The sequence below is a fragment of the Camelina sativa genome, chromosome 17, assembly GCF_030686135.1.
Source record: "Camelina sativa cultivar CO46 ecotype springtype chromosome 17, ASM3068613v1".
In the NCBI taxonomy this organism is placed as follows: domain Eukaryota; kingdom Viridiplantae; phylum Streptophyta; class Magnoliopsida; order Brassicales; family Brassicaceae; genus Camelina; species Camelina sativa.
The window spans coordinates 16,089,463-16,111,266 of NC_141896.1; the positions used below are offsets into that span (position 1 = coordinate 16,089,463).

General features: G+C 35.1%; 2 protein-coding genes and 4 pseudogenes across 3 annotated transcripts; all 6 read left to right on the plus strand.

Annotated features, from left to right (window-relative positions):
- Positions 1–2,471: 2,471 nt before the first annotated feature.
- On the plus strand, positions 2,472–6,659 carry LOC147923850 (UDP-N-acetylglucosamine diphosphorylase 1). The gene is made up of 15 exons (XM_087493842.1): positions 2,472–2,971; positions 3,066–3,120; positions 3,231–3,382; positions 4,097–4,136; positions 4,452–4,544; positions 4,646–4,758; positions 4,849–4,923; positions 5,040–5,079; positions 5,169–5,251; positions 5,339–5,416; positions 5,513–5,656; positions 5,747–5,814; positions 5,892–6,006; positions 6,085–6,241; positions 6,329–6,659. Exons 1-15 carry the CDS (start codon positions 2,768–2,770, stop codon positions 6,424–6,426), a joined length of 1,515 nt encoding a protein of 504 aa, XP_087349968.1. The 5' UTR covers positions 2,472–2,767; the 3' UTR covers positions 6,427–6,659.
- A 331-nt stretch (positions 6,660–6,990) lies between these two features.
- LOC147923851 (putative F-box protein At1g33020 pseudogene) lies at positions 6,991–9,119 on the plus strand (annotated as a pseudogene).
- Positions 8,349–11,608, plus strand: LOC104759577 (putative F-box protein At1g30920 pseudogene; annotated as a pseudogene).
- Positions 11,609–13,576: 1,968 nt separating this feature from the next.
- On the plus strand, positions 13,577–15,322 carry LOC104759578 (putative F-box protein At1g30920 pseudogene; annotated as a pseudogene).
- A 1,413-nt stretch (positions 15,323–16,735) lies between these two features.
- On the plus strand, positions 16,736–18,333 carry LOC104757501 (F-box protein At1g31080 pseudogene; annotated as a pseudogene). The gene has a single exon (XR_015587634.1). The product of XR_015587634.1 is annotated as an F-box protein At1g31080 pseudogene (transcript).
- A 1,153-nt stretch (positions 18,334–19,486) lies between these two features.
- Positions 19,487–21,415, plus strand: LOC147923852 (uncharacterized). The gene is made up of 6 exons (XM_087496554.1): positions 19,487–19,564; positions 19,807–20,039; positions 20,123–20,255; positions 20,339–20,638; positions 20,719–20,931; positions 21,059–21,415. The coding sequence occupies exons 1-6, from the start codon at positions 19,487–19,489 to the stop codon at positions 21,119–21,121; spliced, it is 1,020 nt and encodes a 339-aa protein (XP_087352680.1). The 3' UTR covers positions 21,122–21,415.
- The last annotated feature ends 389 nt before the right edge of the window (positions 21,416–21,804 follow it).

Consider the following 21,804-nt stretch of genomic DNA (forward strand, 5'->3'; position numbering starts at 1 on the left):
GTCGATCTTATCAGCCATCCGTAAGTTTTCTATATACCAGATAGCGTGACCACTTCACTTAGTGCCAGGGTCCCAAGTAGATAGCCTTACTCGTCCAGTTGTGAATGTCTTTGCGTGTATTACCATTTTGAGAGACGACACAAAAGACTAAAACCTTTACTAATACAAATGATGGTAAATGATTCACCAAATATTAGTTAGATAGACACTAAATGATTCTCCCAAACTAAATTACACATAACTATGCATATTTCTATTTGCATGAATTTTGTGTCAAGGATTACTTAGTTGATAGATTACTCCATGATCTGTTTCAAAATACGTGTCATTTCGATACTTTCTCACACTAATTAAAATTTCTCTAATATCTTTAAAATTTAAATTAATTTTTGATATTCATTTTATGGATTTTGAGCTTAAATGAAGATCCTTACAGCAAAATATACATTGAAAATCTTAGCGATACTTAATTTGAAACATACAAATAATCTTACTAAACGACATTTTGTGTGAAACATAAAAATAATATAAAGAATATCTATGTTTTGCTTCTAAATTCTAATTATCTTATATTTTATATTTCATAATTTTAAATATTGGAATAGTTAAGCATTTTATATATTAGTAAATTATTAATAGTTAATATATACTGTATTACTTAAATATATACTGTATTACTTAAAAGTTAAAAGTATTAGATACCACACCTAGCTGTCTGAATTGATTAGGCCTAAATTGCGACCGCCCGCCTAACTAAGTTTGATGTAACAATTGAATAATCAACTTACCAAATCTCTTAATTCTTGTCACAATCTCTGAGTCTTTTGCTTACATTTTAATGCGATTTTTTTTTCTAATTATTATTTGTAGATTAGAAACAGAACCAATGATTAGTCGATTATATAAGTCTATGACCAAATGAAATGATGGGCCAATGTTTCTTTTTTTTTTGGCGAACAATGATGGCCCAATGTTAAAAAAAATAACTTCAGAATGCTATTTAAATATGTACTGTAATCATTATTCTTTTAAATTATTATCTAACTTTTGTTTAGCTGTCTTTGTTAATTAAAGTAATATTGGGTGCACTATAGAGTAGAGGCCCCAATTCCCCTCATACTCGATTTATACCTTCCTCCAATTTCTCCACATTGAATTAACAGTAAATTAATGAATTAAACATCAGCTAAATTTTATAATATAAGAACAAAATCGATACAGTTTCGGGGTTTCCTTAATATTACAACACCATCCTTTAATAGATTCAATATAGAAGAAAATGTAAGTTTGAAATATAAAATTCTTCAATGTATCTGAAACTACTTACCACTTGAACACGAAGTCGGGAGAGATCTTAATAAGTGTACGATGTTTAATTCAAATGTGCGATGAACTGTGAACACAACCATATTTTAAACATTAGTTATTATTATTAGTGGTTGTTCAAAAAAAAAAAAAGTTATTATTATTAGTGATTGGTTGAGTCCAAATTCCTTATAATAATAAAAAAAATCCTTATATTACTGTTTTCAATTACGTATGTTATGTACGTACTAGTAGTAAATACGTTTTATGGGGATTCTGATTTTTATAATTTTTGCTTCTTCTGTAGAAACTCATGAAACCAACCAGTCCGTATAACTTTTAGTCCATGACTTAGCCTTAGGCTACGTAGGTATGGAACCGAGTTTTAATAATTATATATCTAGTAGTTTTATTAATTTCACGTCGTGTGACCATTAGTAGTAATATTAAGGTATCCTTCGACAATACATATGCATAATGCATGAAGATGTGATAGTATAAAACTCCAACAACCCATTACATTGCACCGTAGTTCCATAAATACAACACAATTCCCCATACAAAGAAACATATTTTCTTACATCACGCAATTGAAAGTTCCCGTTATACTATATATGTCGGTCACTCATATTTTAACAGAAAATGGGAAATTAATCCAACTTATATAAATCAAAGTTTCAAAATGAAAAAAATACTTATATAACCCTTATTGTCTATTTTAGATAATTTTTTAAATAGACATTAAAATAATAAAAGAAAAAAAAGAACTCAACGGAAAGCATGTACTCCAATAATAATATTTTAGAGTAAATTGAAACTCTACCATACATATCAAAACTAGAAATCAAACTGTATTGGTGATAAGTAAACATACAAATCCTAGTTACATAGATATATACTTCTCGATGAGCTTAGTAATAAAAAAAAAATAGTAGTATATATTTACAAATATGTGTTGAGATCTTTTTTTTTTTTTTTTTTTTTTTCCGGTGATTAAGATTGAGATCTAATCTGTTTCTATATATAAAAATAATGGGATCTGCTGTTAAAAATTAAGAAAAGAAATGGGATCTAAGATGAATAAGTTTTATTCTTTTAATAATTCCACAAGAAAAGAAAAAAAAATCAAAATCCGCTAAACAAGGCAGAAGGGCATAGGCGTAAGGCAACAAACTGTCGGGGAACTCTGACAGAGAGAAGAGAAATGCATGAGACTGGAGAAAAAAAGGAAAGGGTAAAGCAGTAATTTCGACGACTCCAGTTGGTTGTTTTGTTACACGTTGATTGATTTCGTTGATTCTTGTCTTCTTCGCCACTGTTTCCGACTCCTCTCGTGTTATATTTATTTATAAGGTCCCTTCCAAAAACAAAAAAAAAACACACACACACACTTAAGCCAAACGTCACAAATCCAAAAATTCCAAAATTTATTTTATTTTCTAGAGAGATCTACGGATAGAGAATGAGAGAACCGTCGATGGAGAGAGAGAATGGAACAACATTAACGGCGACGACGACGGCGGTGACTTCTCCTCCTCCTATGGCGGTTTCTTCACCGCGTCAAGCTTTAGTTGAGAGATTGAAAGATTATGGACAAGAAGATATTTTCTCTCTTTGGGATGAACTCTCACCTGACGAAAAAGATTTTCTCGTTAGAGATATTGAGGTTTTTCTTGATTTTTTTCATTAATCTTTTTTCAAGATTCCTAGTTTAGATTTTGGATCTCAGATTTGTTATTTTTTTTTTGTTTTCTTCTAAGAATTTGGATCTTCCAAGAATAGATCGGATCATCAGATGTTCACTTCACTCTCAAGGTTTTATTTATATTTTTATTATATACTCTGTTTATGTTATATTGCTTCATCCTAATTACATGCATTGTTGTCATTTCAATTGTTTTTTTTTTTTGATTCCGGTTAAATAGGTTTACCGGTGGCGGCGATAGAACCGGTACCAGAGAATTGGGTATCAACGGTAGATGGAAGAACAATGGAAGATAGAGAGAAATGGTGGAAGATGGGATTAAAAACTATCTATGAAGGCAAATTGGGTGTTGTTCTTTTATCTGGTGGACAGGTATAATAATTTTTTAATTAATTAATTATTAATGAGATTTGTCTTTTAAGCTTTTAATTATTAGTTTTATAAATTAAGTAGAGCTACTTAGAGGAGTAGTGCTAGTAAAAGATGATTCTCTTGTTGATGGTTGAGACTTGAGAGATAGGTGTTGGTTTTGGAATAATAATGCTGCTACCTAACTTTTAAAAGTTTTGAATTAATGGATGATGATGATACGACTTTAGTGTAGTAGTCTTGTACTTTATATAATTGCTATATGGTTTTAAAACGGAAATAAAAGTGTTGTTAAGTAGGGTTTTTATTCTATTGGTAAAATAATACTAATAATCATGATTAATTTCAAAACAGATATCACTGTCGGTGGTGGTTGTGGTGCATTTTAATTATAATTTTTTTTTTTTTTTTTTTTTTTGTTGAGTAAATTGTGATTTCTTCTAGGAGGAACCTTCTTGCTTAATTATAAGGATGATGATCACGTGATCTCAAAAGATGCTTTTATAGGATTCCGTTAATTTTTTTTTATTATATGTGTTCTCATTTAGGATGCTCTGTTTCGTGCGATGTAAGCAAGGTTGGAAAAAATATATAAAGATATGTGCTGCTTGATGATTACTTAGTTGCAGAGATTTCTGCAACCTTGCAGTGTTTCATTTAGTACATTTCTCAAGTGATCTGATATATGAATATGGTTTGGTTATGAAACTAATGTAGGGAACAAGGCTTGGAAGCTCAGATCCAAAAGGATGTTTCAGTGAGTACTTCCCTGTTTTGTCTTTCCTCTGTTTCATCTTTTTTTTTTTTGTAGTCAAATTCAGAACAACTGTTTAGAGATCTCTTTACTACCTTGGAAACTTAACGAATCTTACTATCTTAGGCATTATATAAGTTCGGAATAATAAGATTACTTTAATTCTTTGTCATGCTCTGAATAGGCTCAGGTCGTTGAGACGTTGAATTGCTTAAGTCTTGTATCTTTTAGCTGAATGCAATGTACTAAACCAAAGTCTCCCTGGTACTTAATTGCTTATATCTACGCTTGCTTACAAAGCAGTTATTTCCATTTCAGATATCGGACTTCCATCAGGGAAATCGCTCTTTCAGATACAAGCAGAGAGAATCTTGTGTGTTCAAAGACTTGCTGCACAAGTAGTGACTGAAGGTGAGAGTGAGACTCTCATGACTTCTGCTACATTCCAATGGATATGTTTACCGTTAAACCAAATTTGACACTCTTTTTTTCGCATAATATTTTACGTTCAGGTCCAGTTCGTCCAGTTACAATACACTGGTATATTATGACTAGTCCATTTACTGATGAAGCCACACGAAAATATTTCTCTAGTCACAAGTACTTTGGTCTTGAACCAGATCAAGTAAGATGCTTCTTAATTATTTGTATGAACATGCTTTGATGTTGTTCCCTTCGTTTCTTAGACCAATCTTGATCAGTACTTCTACTACAGATCAGTTTTTTCCAACAAGGTACTTTGCCTTGCGTTACAAAGGATGGAAAGTTTATCATGGAGACACCTTTCAGTGTATGTTCAATAAAAAAAAAAAAAAATGAGTACTTCTCATTTTTTTTTTTATCTTCAGTTCGTTTAATTTGTAAATAAATTGGCTTAATGAGTTTAGTTACCTATCATTAACACAGCTAGCTAAAGCTCCAGATGGTAACGGGGGAGTCTATGCAGGTATCTTTACAAATTTTTTGTTCTGTTCTTTACTATCATACATATGTTCTTTTCAAACTGTTGCTGTTTCTGATCCGAGATTTTTACAGCGCTCAAGTGTTCAAGGCTATTAGAGGATATGGCTTCTAGGGGGATTAAATATGTGGATTGCTATGGCGTTGACAATGTCCTGGTTAGCTCTCTAGTGTAATCTTGATTCTTGACAATTGCTTGCTTCCTCAAATTTTTCTTGGTTATAATGTGGACTCTTGGAAAGCAGGTTCGAGTAGCTGATCCTACTTTTCTTGGATACTTCATCGACAAAGGGGCTGCTTCGGCTGCAAAAGTTGTGCGGAAGGTATATATGATCTTACAATCTCACTGGTTCAGAAAGATTTTAATTAAGATTAGAACTTCATCTTCTTTATATTTCTTACATGGAAAAAAAAAACAGGCATACCCTCAAGAACAGGTAGGAGTATTTGTAAGAAGGGGCAAAGGCGGACCGTTGACAGTAGTTGAGTACAGTGAACTTGATCAGTCTATGGCTTCTGCTATTAATCAACGAACAGGACGTCTTCAATATTGCTGGAGTAACGTAAAAATCCCTTTCTCTTCTTCTTCCTATCCTCATCAATTCAACATTATGAAAAGCTTGTGAAACGTTTTTGTGTAACATGTTTCTTAGGTGTGCTTACACATGTTCACTTTAGATTTCCTTAATCAAGTCGCGACCGGCCTAGAAAAAGACAGCGTGTAAGCTCTCTCTACAAATTACTGTCGAATCTATCCCGCAATCAAAAATGTTATTAAATTGTTGTATTATTTGGCAGCTACCATTTGGCGGAGAAGAAGATACCATCTATGAATGGATACACAATGGGACTGAAACTAGAACAATTCATTTTCGATTCCTTTCCATATGCTCCTTCAACCGCACTCTTTGAGGTATATAGTATTTAATTCATTGACATAAAACACTAACTAAAAAACAAATATTAAGATATTGAACTGAGCAATGTGTAGGTGTTGAGGGAAGAAGAGTTTGCACCAGTGAAGAACGTGAGCGGATCAAATTTCGATACACCGGAGAGTGCGAGGCTTTTGGTACTAAGGCTACACACACGTTGGGTTATAGCAGCTGGTGGATTTCTAACACATTCAGTGCCTCTATATGCAACTGGTAACTCTCAAAACAAATCTTCTCTCATTACAGTGTTTTTATTTATTTCTTTTTCTCATATGCACATATACATCAAATAAATGTTAGGTGTTGAGGTTTCACCATTGTGCTCATACGCCGGAGAAAATCTTGAAGCTATCTGTCGAGGAAGAACGTTTCATGCACCTTGTGAAATTTCCCTCTAATAATGTTTTTGTTTTGTCTTGGGTTTACTAAAATGTTTTCTTCATTTTCATTTTCATTTGCTTTTTTTTTTTTTTTTTTTTTTTTTTTTTTTTTTTCCGGCTGTGGTTTATATATTAACTTACTATCTTCCCATGAGATAGCGAAAGAGAGAGAGAGAGAGAGAGTCAAAGAGGTCTTGGCGTTTTGTATCCATTGTAACATATCTAATAAATTTTTCTGTTGGTTTTTTTAATCTTTTAGGTATAGTTTTGGAGATGACTCACTTAAGATGAGTCTCCAACCAATACAAGCTAATTTATGCCAATTGTAAAATCTAGTTTTGGATGATTTCTATTGAACCAAAATAATTAAAAAAGAAAGAACATAGACGTACCTAAGAGATGATAATAAACACCCATCAAGAGATTGTCCTAGGTCCACGACCCGCACAATATGGCAAATGATGGTGATCGATCGGTTTTATGCTTTTAAACCAAAATCAATCTGAGTAAACCAAAGCAAATTAAACCAATAAATGCCCTAGGTCCCGAACTCTATATAATGATCAACAAAATACAACGATCATGAGTACTGAAACAACTTTAGATTCCATCCCAATCGATCTCTTTCACGAGATCTTCTCGAGATTGCCTACGAAATTAGTCGGGAGGTGTCGTTGCGTTTCAAAGCAATGGGCGTCCATACTTGGCCATCAAGATTTCACCGCGCTGTTCCTGACCAGGTCTTCGACTCGTCCACGTCTCTTATTCGCCTCCAAACGAGACAACGATGAATGGCTCTTCTCCTCGTTACCTCAGAATACATATGAGAAGTCTACAGTAGTAGTATCCGTCGATTTTCATACCAAGTCCCATCGAAGCCGAAGTGATTGTATCTATGCCTCTGGTTTGTTCTATTTTTCAGATGTGCAGATCTCAAAACATAACGGTGAGGATTCAGTGCCTGTGATATGTAACCCACTCACGGGACGGTATGCCATCTTACCTAAACTGATAACGGACAGCCAGCCGAGAAGCTTTTTTGGGTTTGATCCAGTTGACAAGCAGTTCAAGGTATTACTCATGAACGGTATCCTTAATAATGAAACGGTTCATCATATCCTGACACTAGGAGCTGGAAAAATGATGTGGAGGAAGATCCAGTGTCCCTTTACCCATAAGCCTTATGGTGAAGGGATATGCATCAATGGGGTTTTGTATTATTGCTTAGCTCGTCCAATTGGTGAAAGTTCTGATGTTATTGTTTGCTTTGATGTTAGGTCTGAGAAATTTAAGTATACTAGAGCACCATCCTTTGATCAGTTGATAAACTATAAAGGTAAATTAGGTGGGATTATAATGAAGTATGAATATGATAATAATTATTATAAATGGCGTACCCGTGAGTTATGTATGTGGGTTCTAGAAGATGTCGAGAAACAAGAATGGTCGGAATGTGTCTTCAGTCTTCCGTTTTCCGGATGATGGAAAATGCAAACGTCTTTCCGTTGTTGGGATGACTGCTGCAAGTGAAATTGTTTTGTGGGAGAGCTTGTCGTCATCTAAGTATTATGTTATCTACTTCAGTCCCGAGAGGAACACTTTTCAAAAAGTTTTCTTCCAAGGTCATATTTGTGGTAGGGTTTATGCCTTTGTAGACCATATAGATGATCTTAGCCTTAGTGATGCAAGGCAACTCAAGTCAAGCATTTATGATGTTAGGATCTCAGAAGTGTTTAGGAGCATTAACAAATTTGATGCGTTGTGTCGTTTAGATGATGATTTATAATACACATTTGTCAAACGTGATTACTTCCCTTGCTCCTGATCAAGTCAGCTAGAAAAGCTCTCGTTTTGATACAAGTTGTATTCTCTCTAGCTATGTAAACATCAACTTATCAAAGAAATTCTTAAGAAACTAAGTTTTTATTCAAGTCAGAGCCATGGCTGAAATCGTCTGTATTTAACTCTCTCTATCTTGCCTTCGAGTGTGACACTCTTCTTTCATTTACAGGTTTCGTGTGAGCTTTATTATTTTGTTTTTATTTTTTTGGTTAGCATTTTGGTCTCGGGTAATTGTGTTACACGTTACTTGGGAGCAAACTAATGTGTTATCAAAAGTTCTTTTAAGATGCTATACTATTCGTGAAGCTTATAGCTATATTATACCGTTTTTTTCGCCTTGAGTATCCTCAAGGTTTTTGATTTTCCTTTCAGGATTTCAAGAACAAATTTCATAGGACATTCTTGTTTATCTATCTGCTGGACTCCCGAACTCTCGGATACCCCTTGCTTAAATATCCAATGTCCCTTTACCCATAAGCCTTTTGGTAAAGGGATTTGTATCAATGGGGTTTTGTATTTTACTTAGGTAATCCAAGTGGTGAAAGTTCTGATGTGGTAGTTTGCTTTGATGTTATGTGGTAGTTTGCTTTGATGTTATGCCTATGATAGTCCATGGGATTATAGTTTATGGTGTTGCTGTGAGTTACATCTGTGGGTTCTAGAGAGGATTTCGACAAACAGGGATGGTCTAAACATGTCTATCCTCTTCAGGAGAATGAAATTCTCAATCGTCTTGATGTTGTTGCCTGTTGGGATGACTGCTACAAGTGAAATTGTTTTGTTCCGAGGCCGCGAGATCTAAGCCTAATGTTTTCTACTTCAATCATGAGAGGAACAGTCTCCATCATGTTGGAAATCAAGGTGTTGGAGCTGACCGTGGTTATGTTTATATCTTTGTAGACCATGTCGATGATCTTAGATGATCTTAGTCTTAACGATAAGCATCTCAAGTCAAGTATATTTGATAATAGCAACATTGGATTATAATATATAGGTTTCCAAACTTGATTGCTTCCCTTGCTCCTCAAGTCAAGAGAAAAATCTCTCTATTTGCTATTAGTAGTTGTATTCTCTCTCTGTAAACATGAAGTTATCAAAAAAGGTTCTTAATAAATCAAGTTTTTATTCAAGAAGTTCTCTCAGCTATTTTTGCATGTGAGAGAGAGAGTAAAGAAAAAATATGTGACAGGTCTGTGTGAGCTTTATCAATCTGTTACGGTCTCTGACTCTCTCATGCATGCTATTTTTTAATGTGAAAATATGTGACAGAATTGTGTGAGCTTTTATCAGTCTGTTACGGTCTCTCATGCTAGATGGAATCAAGCAAATAGTTTGAAACTGGATCTGGACAAGGGATATTCTTGAGGAAAGATATGAGATTGTGGACTTCTTACCAATTTTTCTATCACACATGACACATCAAAGATTAGTTAACAAGTTTATCTACCATTCTTTTCATCGAGAATCTTTCTTCACGATCTACTAGCAAATGTTTTTTATACGCTTTAGAACCTTTTAACATCAATGTCGACTTGAGTCACTTGACCTATCATACTTGCTACTGGTTATGCTAAAACACTCTTATCCCTTTTTCACATGCACCCCTCCTCTTCCACGGCATGCTCCTAAGAAAATTCCATTTTAAAAGGCAGATTTATAATGCACAGCTTAGTATCACAACTCCAACTTAATGAAAGAGATTATTATACCAGAGGTCTATAAAAAAAGTATCAAAAAGACGACACAATGAGAATACTTAAGTGGTTAAAGCCCATGTTTCTTGGGCTTTAGGTTAGTTTAGACCCTGAAAATTTCCTTATATAATAAACCTCTGCGATTAAAGTCTCTGCGATTTGTGATATCTCCGTCCGAATTCGATAAAGGTACCACGACGATCATAAATAGAGAAGAAAACTCAGATTCCATCGCTAATGATTTAATTCTTGAGATACTCTCCAGGTTGCCTATAAATTCAATCGGGAGGTTTCGCTGCGTGTCGAAGCTATGGGGATCCATGCTTCACAAGCCATATTTCACCAAGTTATTCTTTACCAAGTCCTCGGCTCGTCCACGTCTCTTAATTGGGGTGCGCCAACGCCGTGAGTGGAGCTTCTGCTCGGTGCCTCAGCCTCATAATCATTATGGGAAGTCCTCGTCTCTTGTAGTGGCCGCCGAGTTTCATATGAAGTGCTCTAATTTTCATATGTGTAGATATGCCTCTGGTTTGCTCTATTTACCAAGTATGCATGTCTCAAATATGGATAAGGATGGAGGGGGTGTGATATGTAACCTTACCACAATATAGTTTGCGATTTTGCCTCAATTGAGATTAGGACCTGTGAAAGATTACGGTCTCGTAACGTGCAAAGACGGGGGTGGACTTATAGGGTTTGACCCAATTGGAGGGCAATTCAAGGTACTGTCCATGAACAATAGGGTTGACAATAAAATGGCCCGCTATATTCTGACTTTAGGAAGTGAAAACGAGAGATGGAGGAAGATCGAATGTCCCTTCAACGAGGTTGATCGGAATGGAGGGGTATGCATTAATGGTATTCTGTATTACATAGCTTACGAGCCTGAGAATCTGAGAATCGATTACATATTTTAGGTTGCTTCGATGTTAGGTCCGAGAAGTTTAAGTTTCTAACTCTAAGCGGCGGCAGATATGATTTGTGTACTACATTAATAAATTATAAAGGTAAATTAGGTGTGATTAAGTGGAACCATGATGACCATGATAACCATGATGACCATGATGTATATCCCCTTCAATTATTTTTGTGGGTTCTAGAGGATGTCGAGAAGCAGGAATGGTCGGAATACGCCTACACTTTGAAGCCTGACAATAAAGTTGTTCAGGCTGACTACAATCTTACCGTTGTTGGGGCAACTGCTTCAGGTGACATTGTTTTGGTCAAGGAAACTGCATTCAAACCTTTTTACGTTTTCTACTTTAATCCTGAAAGGAACCATCTTCTAAGTGTTGAATTCCAAGGTCTTGGAGAAGACCATGATTGGAGTAAGTATCAAGCAGTTTGCGTCTTTGTAGACCACGTAGAGGATCTTCAGTTTAATATTAGGAACACCGCATCTATAAACCCCACCAGAATAGAAGCGTATAGACACATGAGCACATCAACGTTATCATCATGTGAGATGAAGCCATGAAGAGATGAGAGATCATTGATTCATTGGAGTGGTAAAGATCGTATAAGAGGAGAGGAAGAGAAAGAGACAATGAGAGAAGGGGAGTCAAGGGGTAGGTTAAAGCAATAGGGCTTGCAGTTTTTTCTATGCTTTTACGTTCTTTTAATTACGAATCAAATCTACATGATGATGAGATTATATATGTTTACTCTGTTTGTTTTAGATTATGATGAAATTATCAATTTAAAGACGACTGCTCCTAAGTCAGCTAAAAAAAATCAAAGAAGTTCTTCTGATATTGTGTTTTAAGACCCTGTCTGTTATAATTTTCGTTTAAATGACATTTAACACTTATGGATTTAGAAGAAGTAACGGCCTTTAGAACTGTCTATCTATCATTTTCCTATAAAAAGAAGAAGTTCTTAACAAGAGAGATTGGTCCGTGGCACATCATTTGTTCTTAACCATTTGTTCTCTGCTATGAGATCAGAAAAGAGACTCTTACTTAATCTGGACTCCCAAAAATACAAGTAAATAAATACTTCAATTAGCGATTGTAGGCCTGGGCATAAAAACTGTACCTGAATTACCCAATCCAAAACCTAACCCGAAAAACCGGATTTGGGTTAGATACATGTCTGTCTATAAAACTCTATTTGATTTTCTTTCCAATATCCATAGATTCGGGTTAGAGTCGGATAATACCCAGTATACGTTTGAGTACACATCAAACCCAAACATGTAAACATATTTAAAATATTTAGTATTAATGTAATTCAATTATCCAAAATAATAATAATAATTTTGAATATTTCTATTAGTTTTATACTCAGATATCAAAAATAATCAAAATATCTAAAATAATTTGTTATATAAGTCAATATATATTTAGCTAAATTTAATTAATTTTAAAGATTTTTTTCGGGTACCAGGTGGTTCGGATAATAATCGGGTTATGAAATTTGTAACCCAAACCGATCTAAACCCGATAGTACCCAAACTGAACCGAATCCATATATCGAAAAATACCCAATAGATTCTACCCAAATGCCCAAGCCTAAGCGATTGTATTAGAGACACTCAGATATAAGAACTCGTTATAGGATACCAATTTTTATGTGTTATTTTTTGTTTGCTCACACAAAATCAGTTTTTTCAATACGAATTTGATTTCGTCGAGATCCTTTCTTCAGTAGATGTTTTATATGCCTGAGAACCTTTTAACATCAATTAAAATCTAATGAGCCAACACTGAAGCTTAAATGATGTCTTTCGAAAGTTTAGTCATATATATGAGTTTATGAAAAAATTAGGGAAAGAAATTGAGACCTAAAGAATAAAGATGAATGAAACAAATAGAAAACAGAGCAAACAGAAAAGGTAAATGCCACTATCTTGAAAGAATGCAGATTCATACATAGACTCTTATCTCATGCAAGAATCAAGAGTGACCAATAAAGCTTGCTAGCTGTAACAACTTATTACAGTATTATTTACTCTGCAAATACCATAACGAATTTTCTCGGTTTAGCATCGCTTCTGCTGAACCAGTAACATGAGGGAATCATTATTCTCTGCGTATGAGATTATAAGAAACGCTTCTTTCTTCCATTTTATTTAATCAGCGACAGTGTACAAAAATACAGATTAAAAGTGAAGACATAGTTTCAGGAAACACAAAATGGCTTTGGGTAAGAGGTTTCTAGGCTGCACCAAAAGTGTTTCTTGCAGTGTAAGTCAGAGATCACCAAAAGCTGAGACATAAGTTGGATATTTGGATTTAATCTTCTTTCTGCTAAACCAATCATATACTTCTCTTCGGCGAGTTCATGTTTGAACAATTTTTGTGGTCTATGTCTTTAATTAAGTAGACCGAGGTGTAGGTGTAGTACAGTACTAGTTTCTTTCTTCCTGTTGTTAAAGCTAGCAGATAATATTCCTTACTAGCGAGTTGATTATATATATTGCTTGAGGTGAAAGAAACAATAGTGTCCACTCCAACGTTAAGAGAATATTATTATACTTTTAGATGGTTAAAGCCCAGGTTTCTTGGGCTTTAGGTTAGCGTTTTAGCGCCGACTTTAACTTGACTACATTCTTCCATATATTATAAATTTAGAGTTTCTGCAGTTTGTGAGTTCTCCGTCTAAACTCGATAAAAGTGAATACAGAAATCATGAATAGAGAAGAAACCTCAAATTCCATCCCTAATGACCTCATTCTTGCAATACTCTCTAGATTGCCTTCAAAGTCAATTGGGAGATTTCGCTGCGTGTCGAAGCTATGGCGGTCAATGCTTCACAAGCCATATTTCACCAAGTTATTCTTGACCAGGTCCTCGACTCGTCCACGTCTCCTAGTTGGGCTCCGCCAAGATCATGAGTGGAGCTTCTTCTCGGTGCCTCAGCCTCAGAATCATTATGGGAAGTCATCTCTTGTAGTAGCCGCTGATTTTCATATGAAGTGCTCTAAAGACGTAAGCGTAGTCATGTGTAGATATGTCTCTGGTTTGCTCTATTTTCCAAGTATGCAAATCTCAAATATGGACAAGGATGGAGCGGGTGTGATATGTAACCCTACCACAAGACAGTTTGCCATCTTGCCTCGATTGAGATTAGGACCTCTCGAAACGTGCAAAGACGAGGGTGGCCTTATAGGGTTTGACCCAATTGGAGGGCAATTCAAGGTACTGTCCATGAACAATAGGGTTGACAATAAGATGGCCCGCTATATTCTGACATTAGGAAGTGAAAACGAGAGATGGAGGAAGATTGAATGTCCCTTAAACGAGGATGATAATGGAGGAAGATCCAACGACGTATTCATCAATGGAATTTTGTATTACATAGCTTACGACCCTGAGGATCGATTACATCTTATAGGTTGTTTCGATGTTAGGTCTGAGAAGTTCAAGTTTCTAACTCTAAGAGGCGGCGAATATGATTTGTGTACTAGAATGATAAATTATAAGGGTAAATTAGCTGTGGTTAAGTGGGAGTATGATGACCATGATGTATTTCCCCTTCAATTATTTATGTGGGTTCTAGAGGATGTCGAGAAGCAGGAATGGTCGAAATACGCCTACACTTTGAGGGCAGACAATAAAGTTGTTCAGGTTGACTACGATCTTTCTGTTGTTGGGGCGACTGCTTCAGGTAACATTGTTTTGGTCAAGGAAACTGCATATAAACCTTTTTATGTTTTCTACTTTAATCCCGAAAGGAACCATCTTCTAAGTGTTGAAATCAAAGGTGTTGGAAAAGACCATGATTGTTTTAAGAATCAAGCAGTTTGCGCCTTTGTAGACCATGTGGAGGATCTTGAGTTTAATTTTAGGAGCACAACATTTATAAACCCACCAGAACAGAAGCATAGACACATGTCATCTAGAAATCATCATCATGTGAGAAGAAGCCGCGAAGAGATGGGAGGTAGAGAGATGGAATGTGGAGAGGCGAAGAGAAGGAGAGATCATTGGAGTGGTAAAGAGTATAAGAGGAGTGGAAGAGACAATGAGAGAAGAAGGCACGAAGAGATGAGAGGTCATTGGAGTGGTAAAGAGTATAAGTGGAGAGAAAGAGAAAGAGACAATGAGAGAAGAAGCCGCGAAGAGATGAGAGATCATTGGAGTGGTAAAGAGTATCACTGGAGAGAAAGAGAAAGAGACAATGAGAGAAGAAGCCGCGATGAGATGAGAGATCATTGGAGTAGTAAAGAGTATAAGTGGAGAGGAAGAGACAGTGAGATAAGAAGCCGCGAAGAGATGAGAGATCATTGGAGTGGTAAAGATTATAACTGGAGAGGACGAGAAAGAGACCATGAGAGAAGAAGCCGCGAAGAGAAGAGAGAAGGAGACAATGAGAGAAGAAGCCGCGAAGAGAAGAGAGTTGGCATGTGGAGAGGCGGAGAGAAAGATATATAATTGGAGTGCTAAAGAGTATAATAAGAGGAGAGAAAGAGAAGGAGACAATGAGACAAGGGGGTTGGTTACAGCAATAGGGCTTGCAGTTTGTTCTATGCGTTTAAGTTCTTTAATTACTTATAGACGTTAGAGATCTGTGAGCTTTTTTTTGTCCGTGACACATCATTTGTTCTTTGCTATGAGACTCTTCTTTCTCTTTGCAGGAAATTTACTTAACTTGGTCTCTCAAAAATACAAGTAAATACTTCATTGTGTTAGAGAAACTCAGATTACGAACAGGGTATGAAAATTTTCGATCCCCTGCTGATTTAGGAAATATTATGTGTTTTAGAAATTTTCGATGCCAATGTACGTAAACTTTAGCTTATTCTCAATCTTCTCAACATGCAATTTTTCCCAAAAATCCAGAATCCAGTTTTTAATCCAGTTATACCTAAATAATTAACAAGAAGAGAATAAAGGCAAAACCTGAGATGTTTGACACAAACGACCAAGCAAATCTGCATCATCGAGTTGAATTTTCAGTTGGATTTTTTGCCAACACTGAAGCTTATGTCTTTTTGAAAGTTTAGTCATAAGAGTTTAATTAGTCTAAAGAACAAAGATTAATGAAAAAAAAAAAAAATAGCAAACAGAGCAAACAAAAAACGTAAATGCCACTATCTTGAGAAAATGCAGATTCATAGACTACTCTAACTTAATTGAGAGAGAGATCCCAAGCATGAAGCAACTATGCAAGAATCAACAATGACCAACAAAGGTTGCTGTAACAACCTATTCTTATCTACTCTGCTTCTTAGCTTTGATCCATACTTATTCCTGCTGTATGGATCAAAGCTAAATTTATCCTTTGCTTCCACTTTTGAGAATTTTCTTAGTTGGCGTCATGTAACAAAAGTCGTGTGTAATATATTGTCTTAAATAAAGCATATCCAATGTCAAACAAATACTAAGTCATACATACAGTATTTATTATCATTGACTGCTCTAAAGTTGAATACATATAATTGACAAAGCACAAGTTTGACATTTTTAATGGTTTAGGTCTCTAATTAGACAGAGATGTAGAATTTTCCACCATCAATGATCATAACAACGTAATTATTGCTGCTATACCAAGCCCATACTCCTCATTGAAGAATTGATGGTGTTGCTTGGCGTGAAAGAAACAACAAGAAACCATTCTATAATCAATCAAATAGATACGTACCAATAAGATAAATATAATAAACCTTTCAAATAATTTTCGAACAATACTAAAAATTGATATACATACATCTTTAGAAAGTTAAAGCCCATGTTTCTTGGGCTTTAGGTTAGCTAGCCCCGACCTTGATATTGCCGACTATTTCCATATATAAATTCTGAGAGTTTTTGTCAATTCTGTTTTCCCCGTCTGGTTAGCAAATACAACAAACAATGAACAAAGGAGAAAACTCAGATCCCCTCCCTATTGATCTCATTCTTGACATACTCTCGAGATTGCCTGCAAAATCAACCGATAGGTTTCGCTGCGTGTCAAAGCTATGGGAGTCCATGCTTCGCAAGCCATATTTCACCGAGTTGTTCTTTACCAGATCCTCGGCTCGTCGTCCACGTCTCTTAATCAGGATCTACCAAGACGGTGAGCATTTTTTATTCTCGTCGTCTCAGCCTCAGAATCCATATGAGAAGTCTTCATCTGTTGTATACGCCGATTATCAAATGAAGTTCGGTAGAGACACATGCTACGATTGTAAGTATGTCTCTGGTCTGCTCTATTTCACTGGTATGCAGATGTCAAGTAAGGATAAGGACACAGAGCGTGTGATATGTAACCCTACCACGAGGCAGTTTGCGATCTTACCTAAACTGAAGATATTAACGTCCAGAACCTATCATGAGATTTTAGGGTTTGATCATATTGGCAAGCAGTTCAAGGTATTGTCTTTTAATAATTTTGTTAATGGTGAAAAGGTTCATTATATTCTGACATTGGGAACTGAAAACATGAGATGGAGGAAGATCCAAACTCCCTTGATCAGCCATCATTTACGGGGTGAAGAGATATGCATTAGTGGGGTTTTGTATTACCTAGCTTACGATAATGATGATAGGATATATGTTATAGGTTGTTTTGATGTTAGGTCTGAGGAATTCAAATTTCTAAATCTACACCCAAACCTCCCTTATCAAGCCTCTACTAGATTGGTAAACTGTAAGGGTAAACTAGGTGTGATCAATTTGAATGATGATGGTCGATTTTGCCTTCGGTTATTTTTGACGGTTCTAGAGGATGTGGAGAAACAGCAATGGTCGACATATGCCTACACTTTGAGGGATGATAATATAGTCGTCAAGGGTGGCAGTTATGTTTCCGTTGTTGGGATGACTGCTTTAGGTGAAATTGTTTTGGCCACGACAACGGCATGTCAACCGTTTTATGTTTTCTACTTCGATCCCGAAAGGAACACTCATCTAAGAGTTGAAATCCATGGTGTTGGAGAAGACTATAGATGGTTTCACTCTCATACAGTTTGCGCTTTTGTAGACCATGTGGAGGATCTTCAGTTTAATATTATGAAGGCAACATCTATAAACCCAACAGAACAGAAGCATAGACCAAGGAGCACATCAACATCATTTAGAGAAGATCTTCAATTGAGGACCGTTGCTCAGCGGGGACAAGATCGTCGTACGTTTGAGAGTAATAACAATTTTGATGCTCTGTCTCTTTTAGAGGATGATTAAAGTCATCTAGAAAATATCATCATGTGAGAGAAGAAGCCGCAGAGAGATTAGAGGTAGAGAGATCGCATGAGGAGAGGCAGAGATCATTGAAGTGATAAAGAGTAGAAGATGAGGAGAAGAGATAAAAAGAGAGTTTATATATGCCTTTATGCGTTTATGTTTTTTTACTTGTAATTTTTTCAATATCATATCATTCTTTAAAAAAGCTCTCTGTTTGATACAAGTGGTACTTTGTATTCTCTTTAAAAAATCAAAGAAATTCTTATGAGGTTGTGTTTTTATTAAGATTCTGTTAATTTTCATTTAGAGTCATTAACATTGAGGTAGATTGTTATATTGGAACATGAGTTACTTGATGAGGTGAATTGTAACATTTTAGAGGTAAAGCTTTCTATCTCTGGTAATAAAAATCAAAATTTTCTATCTGTCCTGAATTCTTTTGCATCCACGGTTAAGCTCGCCGTAGCAAATTCAGAGTTGGATTCTTTTGCCGAGAAAAAACATTGAAGAAAGAGAGAGAGAAATTTTTGATTTAACAAATTATAATTGGAAAATCACATTTTTATATAAATAAAACTAATTAAAATTTAAATTTAATTAACATAATTTAATTATTTTGCGTTGACGGATATTATTGTTCCATCATTTTTTATGGAAGTATAAACATGAAAGTTAGTTTTAAGGTTTAAAGTGTTAGTAAAATCATTTTAAAGGTTTTAAGTGTTAATAAAATCATTTTAGATGTTTATAGTGTTAGTGAAATTCTCTAAAGGTTTAAATTGCTATTTAGTGATATTTCAAAAGTTTAAAATGTAATTTTCCCAATTATAATTACGAAAAAGGCTCCCTCAACTCAACTCAAATTTTAGGGATTGGTTTTAGTGACATTTTTCCCCACTAAACTAGAAGTGTTGGAGAATTGGAATAAACCGTAATATATGGCGTACAGTTGGAGTTAGCTTGTATCTTTCAGTTGTGAATGAAGAAAAGAATCAATTGAGGATGAAGATTCAGAAATATAATTAGGGATTGAGTGATTGACTTCTGTGGTTCACGACTTCACGTTACCTGTGTAAGGTGAAAAGGAAATTGGTTTTTAATTTGGGATTTATTTAGGGTTTTACATTTTCACTAGGTTTGAACCCGCGGTATACCGCGGGACTATTTTTGTTTTTATACTGTTTCTAAAACATTTAAATATTTTAGTAAATATATGTACATTTATTTTTGAAATAATTATCATTAGTATTAGTTATGTTTTTCTTTATATATTTTATAAGTTAAAAGATTTATACCATTAAAAAATTAATAAAAGGTATGTACTGAAACGGTTGCGGACATGTATATACTTTCATGGGTTTTATAGGATGATTAATTAAAACATCTATAATATATGAAATAAATTAATATTTTTAGCATTAGTTCAACCCCGTAATGTCAGGTCCGTTCTGGAACAGATTTAATGACTTTAACCCGCAAAACATTATCCTACAAAACCCATGGGAGTATATAGTATGCACCCATATGTCCCGTTTGAGTTTACATGATTAGGATATGTGAACATTTTACTAATTCAATTCTTCTAGTTTTGTTTAATGGTGAAAACATAATAATATGTGTTAATCCACCATGTGAGGTCTGACCCGTAACAGATTTAATGACTTTAACTCGCAAAAGTATTATTATTTGATTAGGAATAATTTTTTTTTCAAGTTTAAGGAAAGTTGTATTTATTGAATTAATTATCAAATTAGTATTCAACACCAGAGTATGAAACTTTTTATGGGCCTATCATAAGTGAAGACCAGACAGGTAGTATTCCAGACTTTGAAACCAATGTCTCTCCACCAGCCGATGCAAACGGTTCTGTTCCACCAACCGATGCAAATGGTTCTGTTCCACCAGTTACGGTGGAGGACCTTCTCATTGCTCCAGGACGTGAAACTCTCAAGTATCTTCATCCCAAAGTGGAGCGAGGAGCTATTTGGTAAATTATAAGTTAAACCTATATGTAAGATTTCTTGGTTTAGATTAGGTTAGTTATTGATGTTATTAACTGGTTTTGTGTAGGTTTAAGCGTGATCCATATGGTGTAATTACAAAGTCTATCTTGAGAATGCAAAAAACAGATGTCAAACCTGCTTGCTTGACATATCGTTCTCTTCCCCCTGAGACTAAAAAACGGTGGTTTCAAGCTTTTGCGGTAAGATTCCTTCTATAATATATGTTTGATTCACATCATGTTTTTCTCTTGTTATTTACTTCATGTGTTTTTTTTTTGTTCAGCAAGAGTTTAACTGGGATCCCAGCATAACAAAAATAGTTGAGAAAGAGTTTGAGAAACAAGCTGCCTATACCTTCTCTAAGAACTTAGCTGAGTGGAAACAAAAATGGAAATGCAATAAAGAGAAATCTATACATATGACAGATGATTTATGGAAGGAGTACATTAATCTTTGGTGTGATGAGAAAGTTGCAGAATTGGCAGCAACAAACTCACAAAAAAGGAAAAGCAACCCAGATGGTGAAGGAATTCTAGTGCACTTCAATGGAGCTAAATCATTCTATAGGCGTAAAGATGAAATGGTAATTTTGAATTTCTTTACATTTCTTAAGAATTATCATTCAAATGCATATTAATCATGTTCTTTTTCCATGTATATAAGACTGTTGAAAATGGTGGAGTCGAGCCTAATATGCTGGCTTTCATTGAGGATGTTTATAAAAGTAAGAAAACTGGCAAGATTGTCTACAAGAAGGCTAAGCAGATTGTGGAGACTTTAAAAGAACAGGTGAACGACCTCCAATCTAAAGAGCCACTTGAAGATGGATTGGTTCAGCCTCTCTCTTGTCCTGAGATAAACGATTTGGTTCGCAAGGTGCGGGGATTCATTTTTTTCTCTTAACATGCTTTTTACCATACCAAATCAACTTGACACTTCTTAACTATTTGATTTTTAACATGATGTTTCCATATTTTTTACATTATGCTTGGTTGATTCTCAGGCAATACCCAAAAAAAGGGTAACCGATTTGGATTTGGATCTCTCCCAGATCATGAAGAGTTAGATGCTCCCTTCTTACCCAGCTTGGACCATGAAAAGAAGTTAGAAGAAGCATACAACAAGATTTCTGAGTTAGTTAAGGAGAAAGAGGAAGATACCAAGACAATCCAGTACTTGAAGGATGTTACTGAGAAGCTTCTCAACAAATTTCCAGACTGTCGTCCAGCTGAAGAAGAAAATGATGATGATGAAACTCAAAATTAAAATGTTTTAGTTTGGCTGGTTTTTTGGTTGTATTAGTTACGGTTAATATAAGAATCTATTAATGTGGTTTAATTGACAATAACTTCTATTTATATATTTTTAGTTAATTTAGCATTTTTTATTTTTTTTATTAATTTTTATTTTCGGTATTTTACATTAATTTGATAATATTTTGGTCGGAAAATAATTGGTCGGAATATCGGTTGGAAATTAAAACGGTTGGTTAACAGTCAGTAATATAGTCTCGACCGATTTACGCCGTCGGTAATTAGTCGGTATTTTTCTAACCGAAATCCGACCGATTTTATCCAACAGAATTCCAACCAACGATTCGGTCGGAAATTTCTGATTGATTTCTAACTAAATAAATTTCCGACCAGCGATTTTCAACCGATTTACAGTGGTCGGTTAATGGTCGGAAATGCCTCTTTCCGACTGATTTTCGACTGATTTTACCGTCGGAAACGGCTATGTTTTCTTGTA

Bases quoted from the DNA above. Each gene is read 5' to 3' on its own strand.
- LOC147923850 (XM_087493842.1), top strand. From the start codon at position 2,768: ATGAGAGAACCGTCGATGGAGAGAGAGAATGGAACAACATTAACGGCG. The intron at 2,972-3,065 runs GTTTTTCTTGAT...TTTTCTTCTAAG, and splicing joins TTCTCGTTAGAGATATTGAG to AATTTGGATCTTCCAAGAAT. The intron at 6,242-6,328 runs GTAACTCTCAAA...AATAAATGTTAG, and splicing joins AGTGCCTCTATATGCAACTG to GTGTTGAGGTTTCACCATTG.
- LOC147923852 (XM_087496554.1), top strand. From the start codon at position 19,487: ATGTCAGGTCCGTTCTGGAACAGATTTAATGACTTTAACCCGCAAAAC. The intron at 19,565-19,806 runs GTATGCACCCAT...TTATCAAATTAG, and splicing joins AAAACCCATGGGAGTATATA to TATTCAACACCAGAGTATGA. The intron at 20,256-20,338 runs GTAAGATTCCTT...TTTTTTGTTCAG, and splicing joins GGTGGTTTCAAGCTTTTGCG to CAAGAGTTTAACTGGGATCC.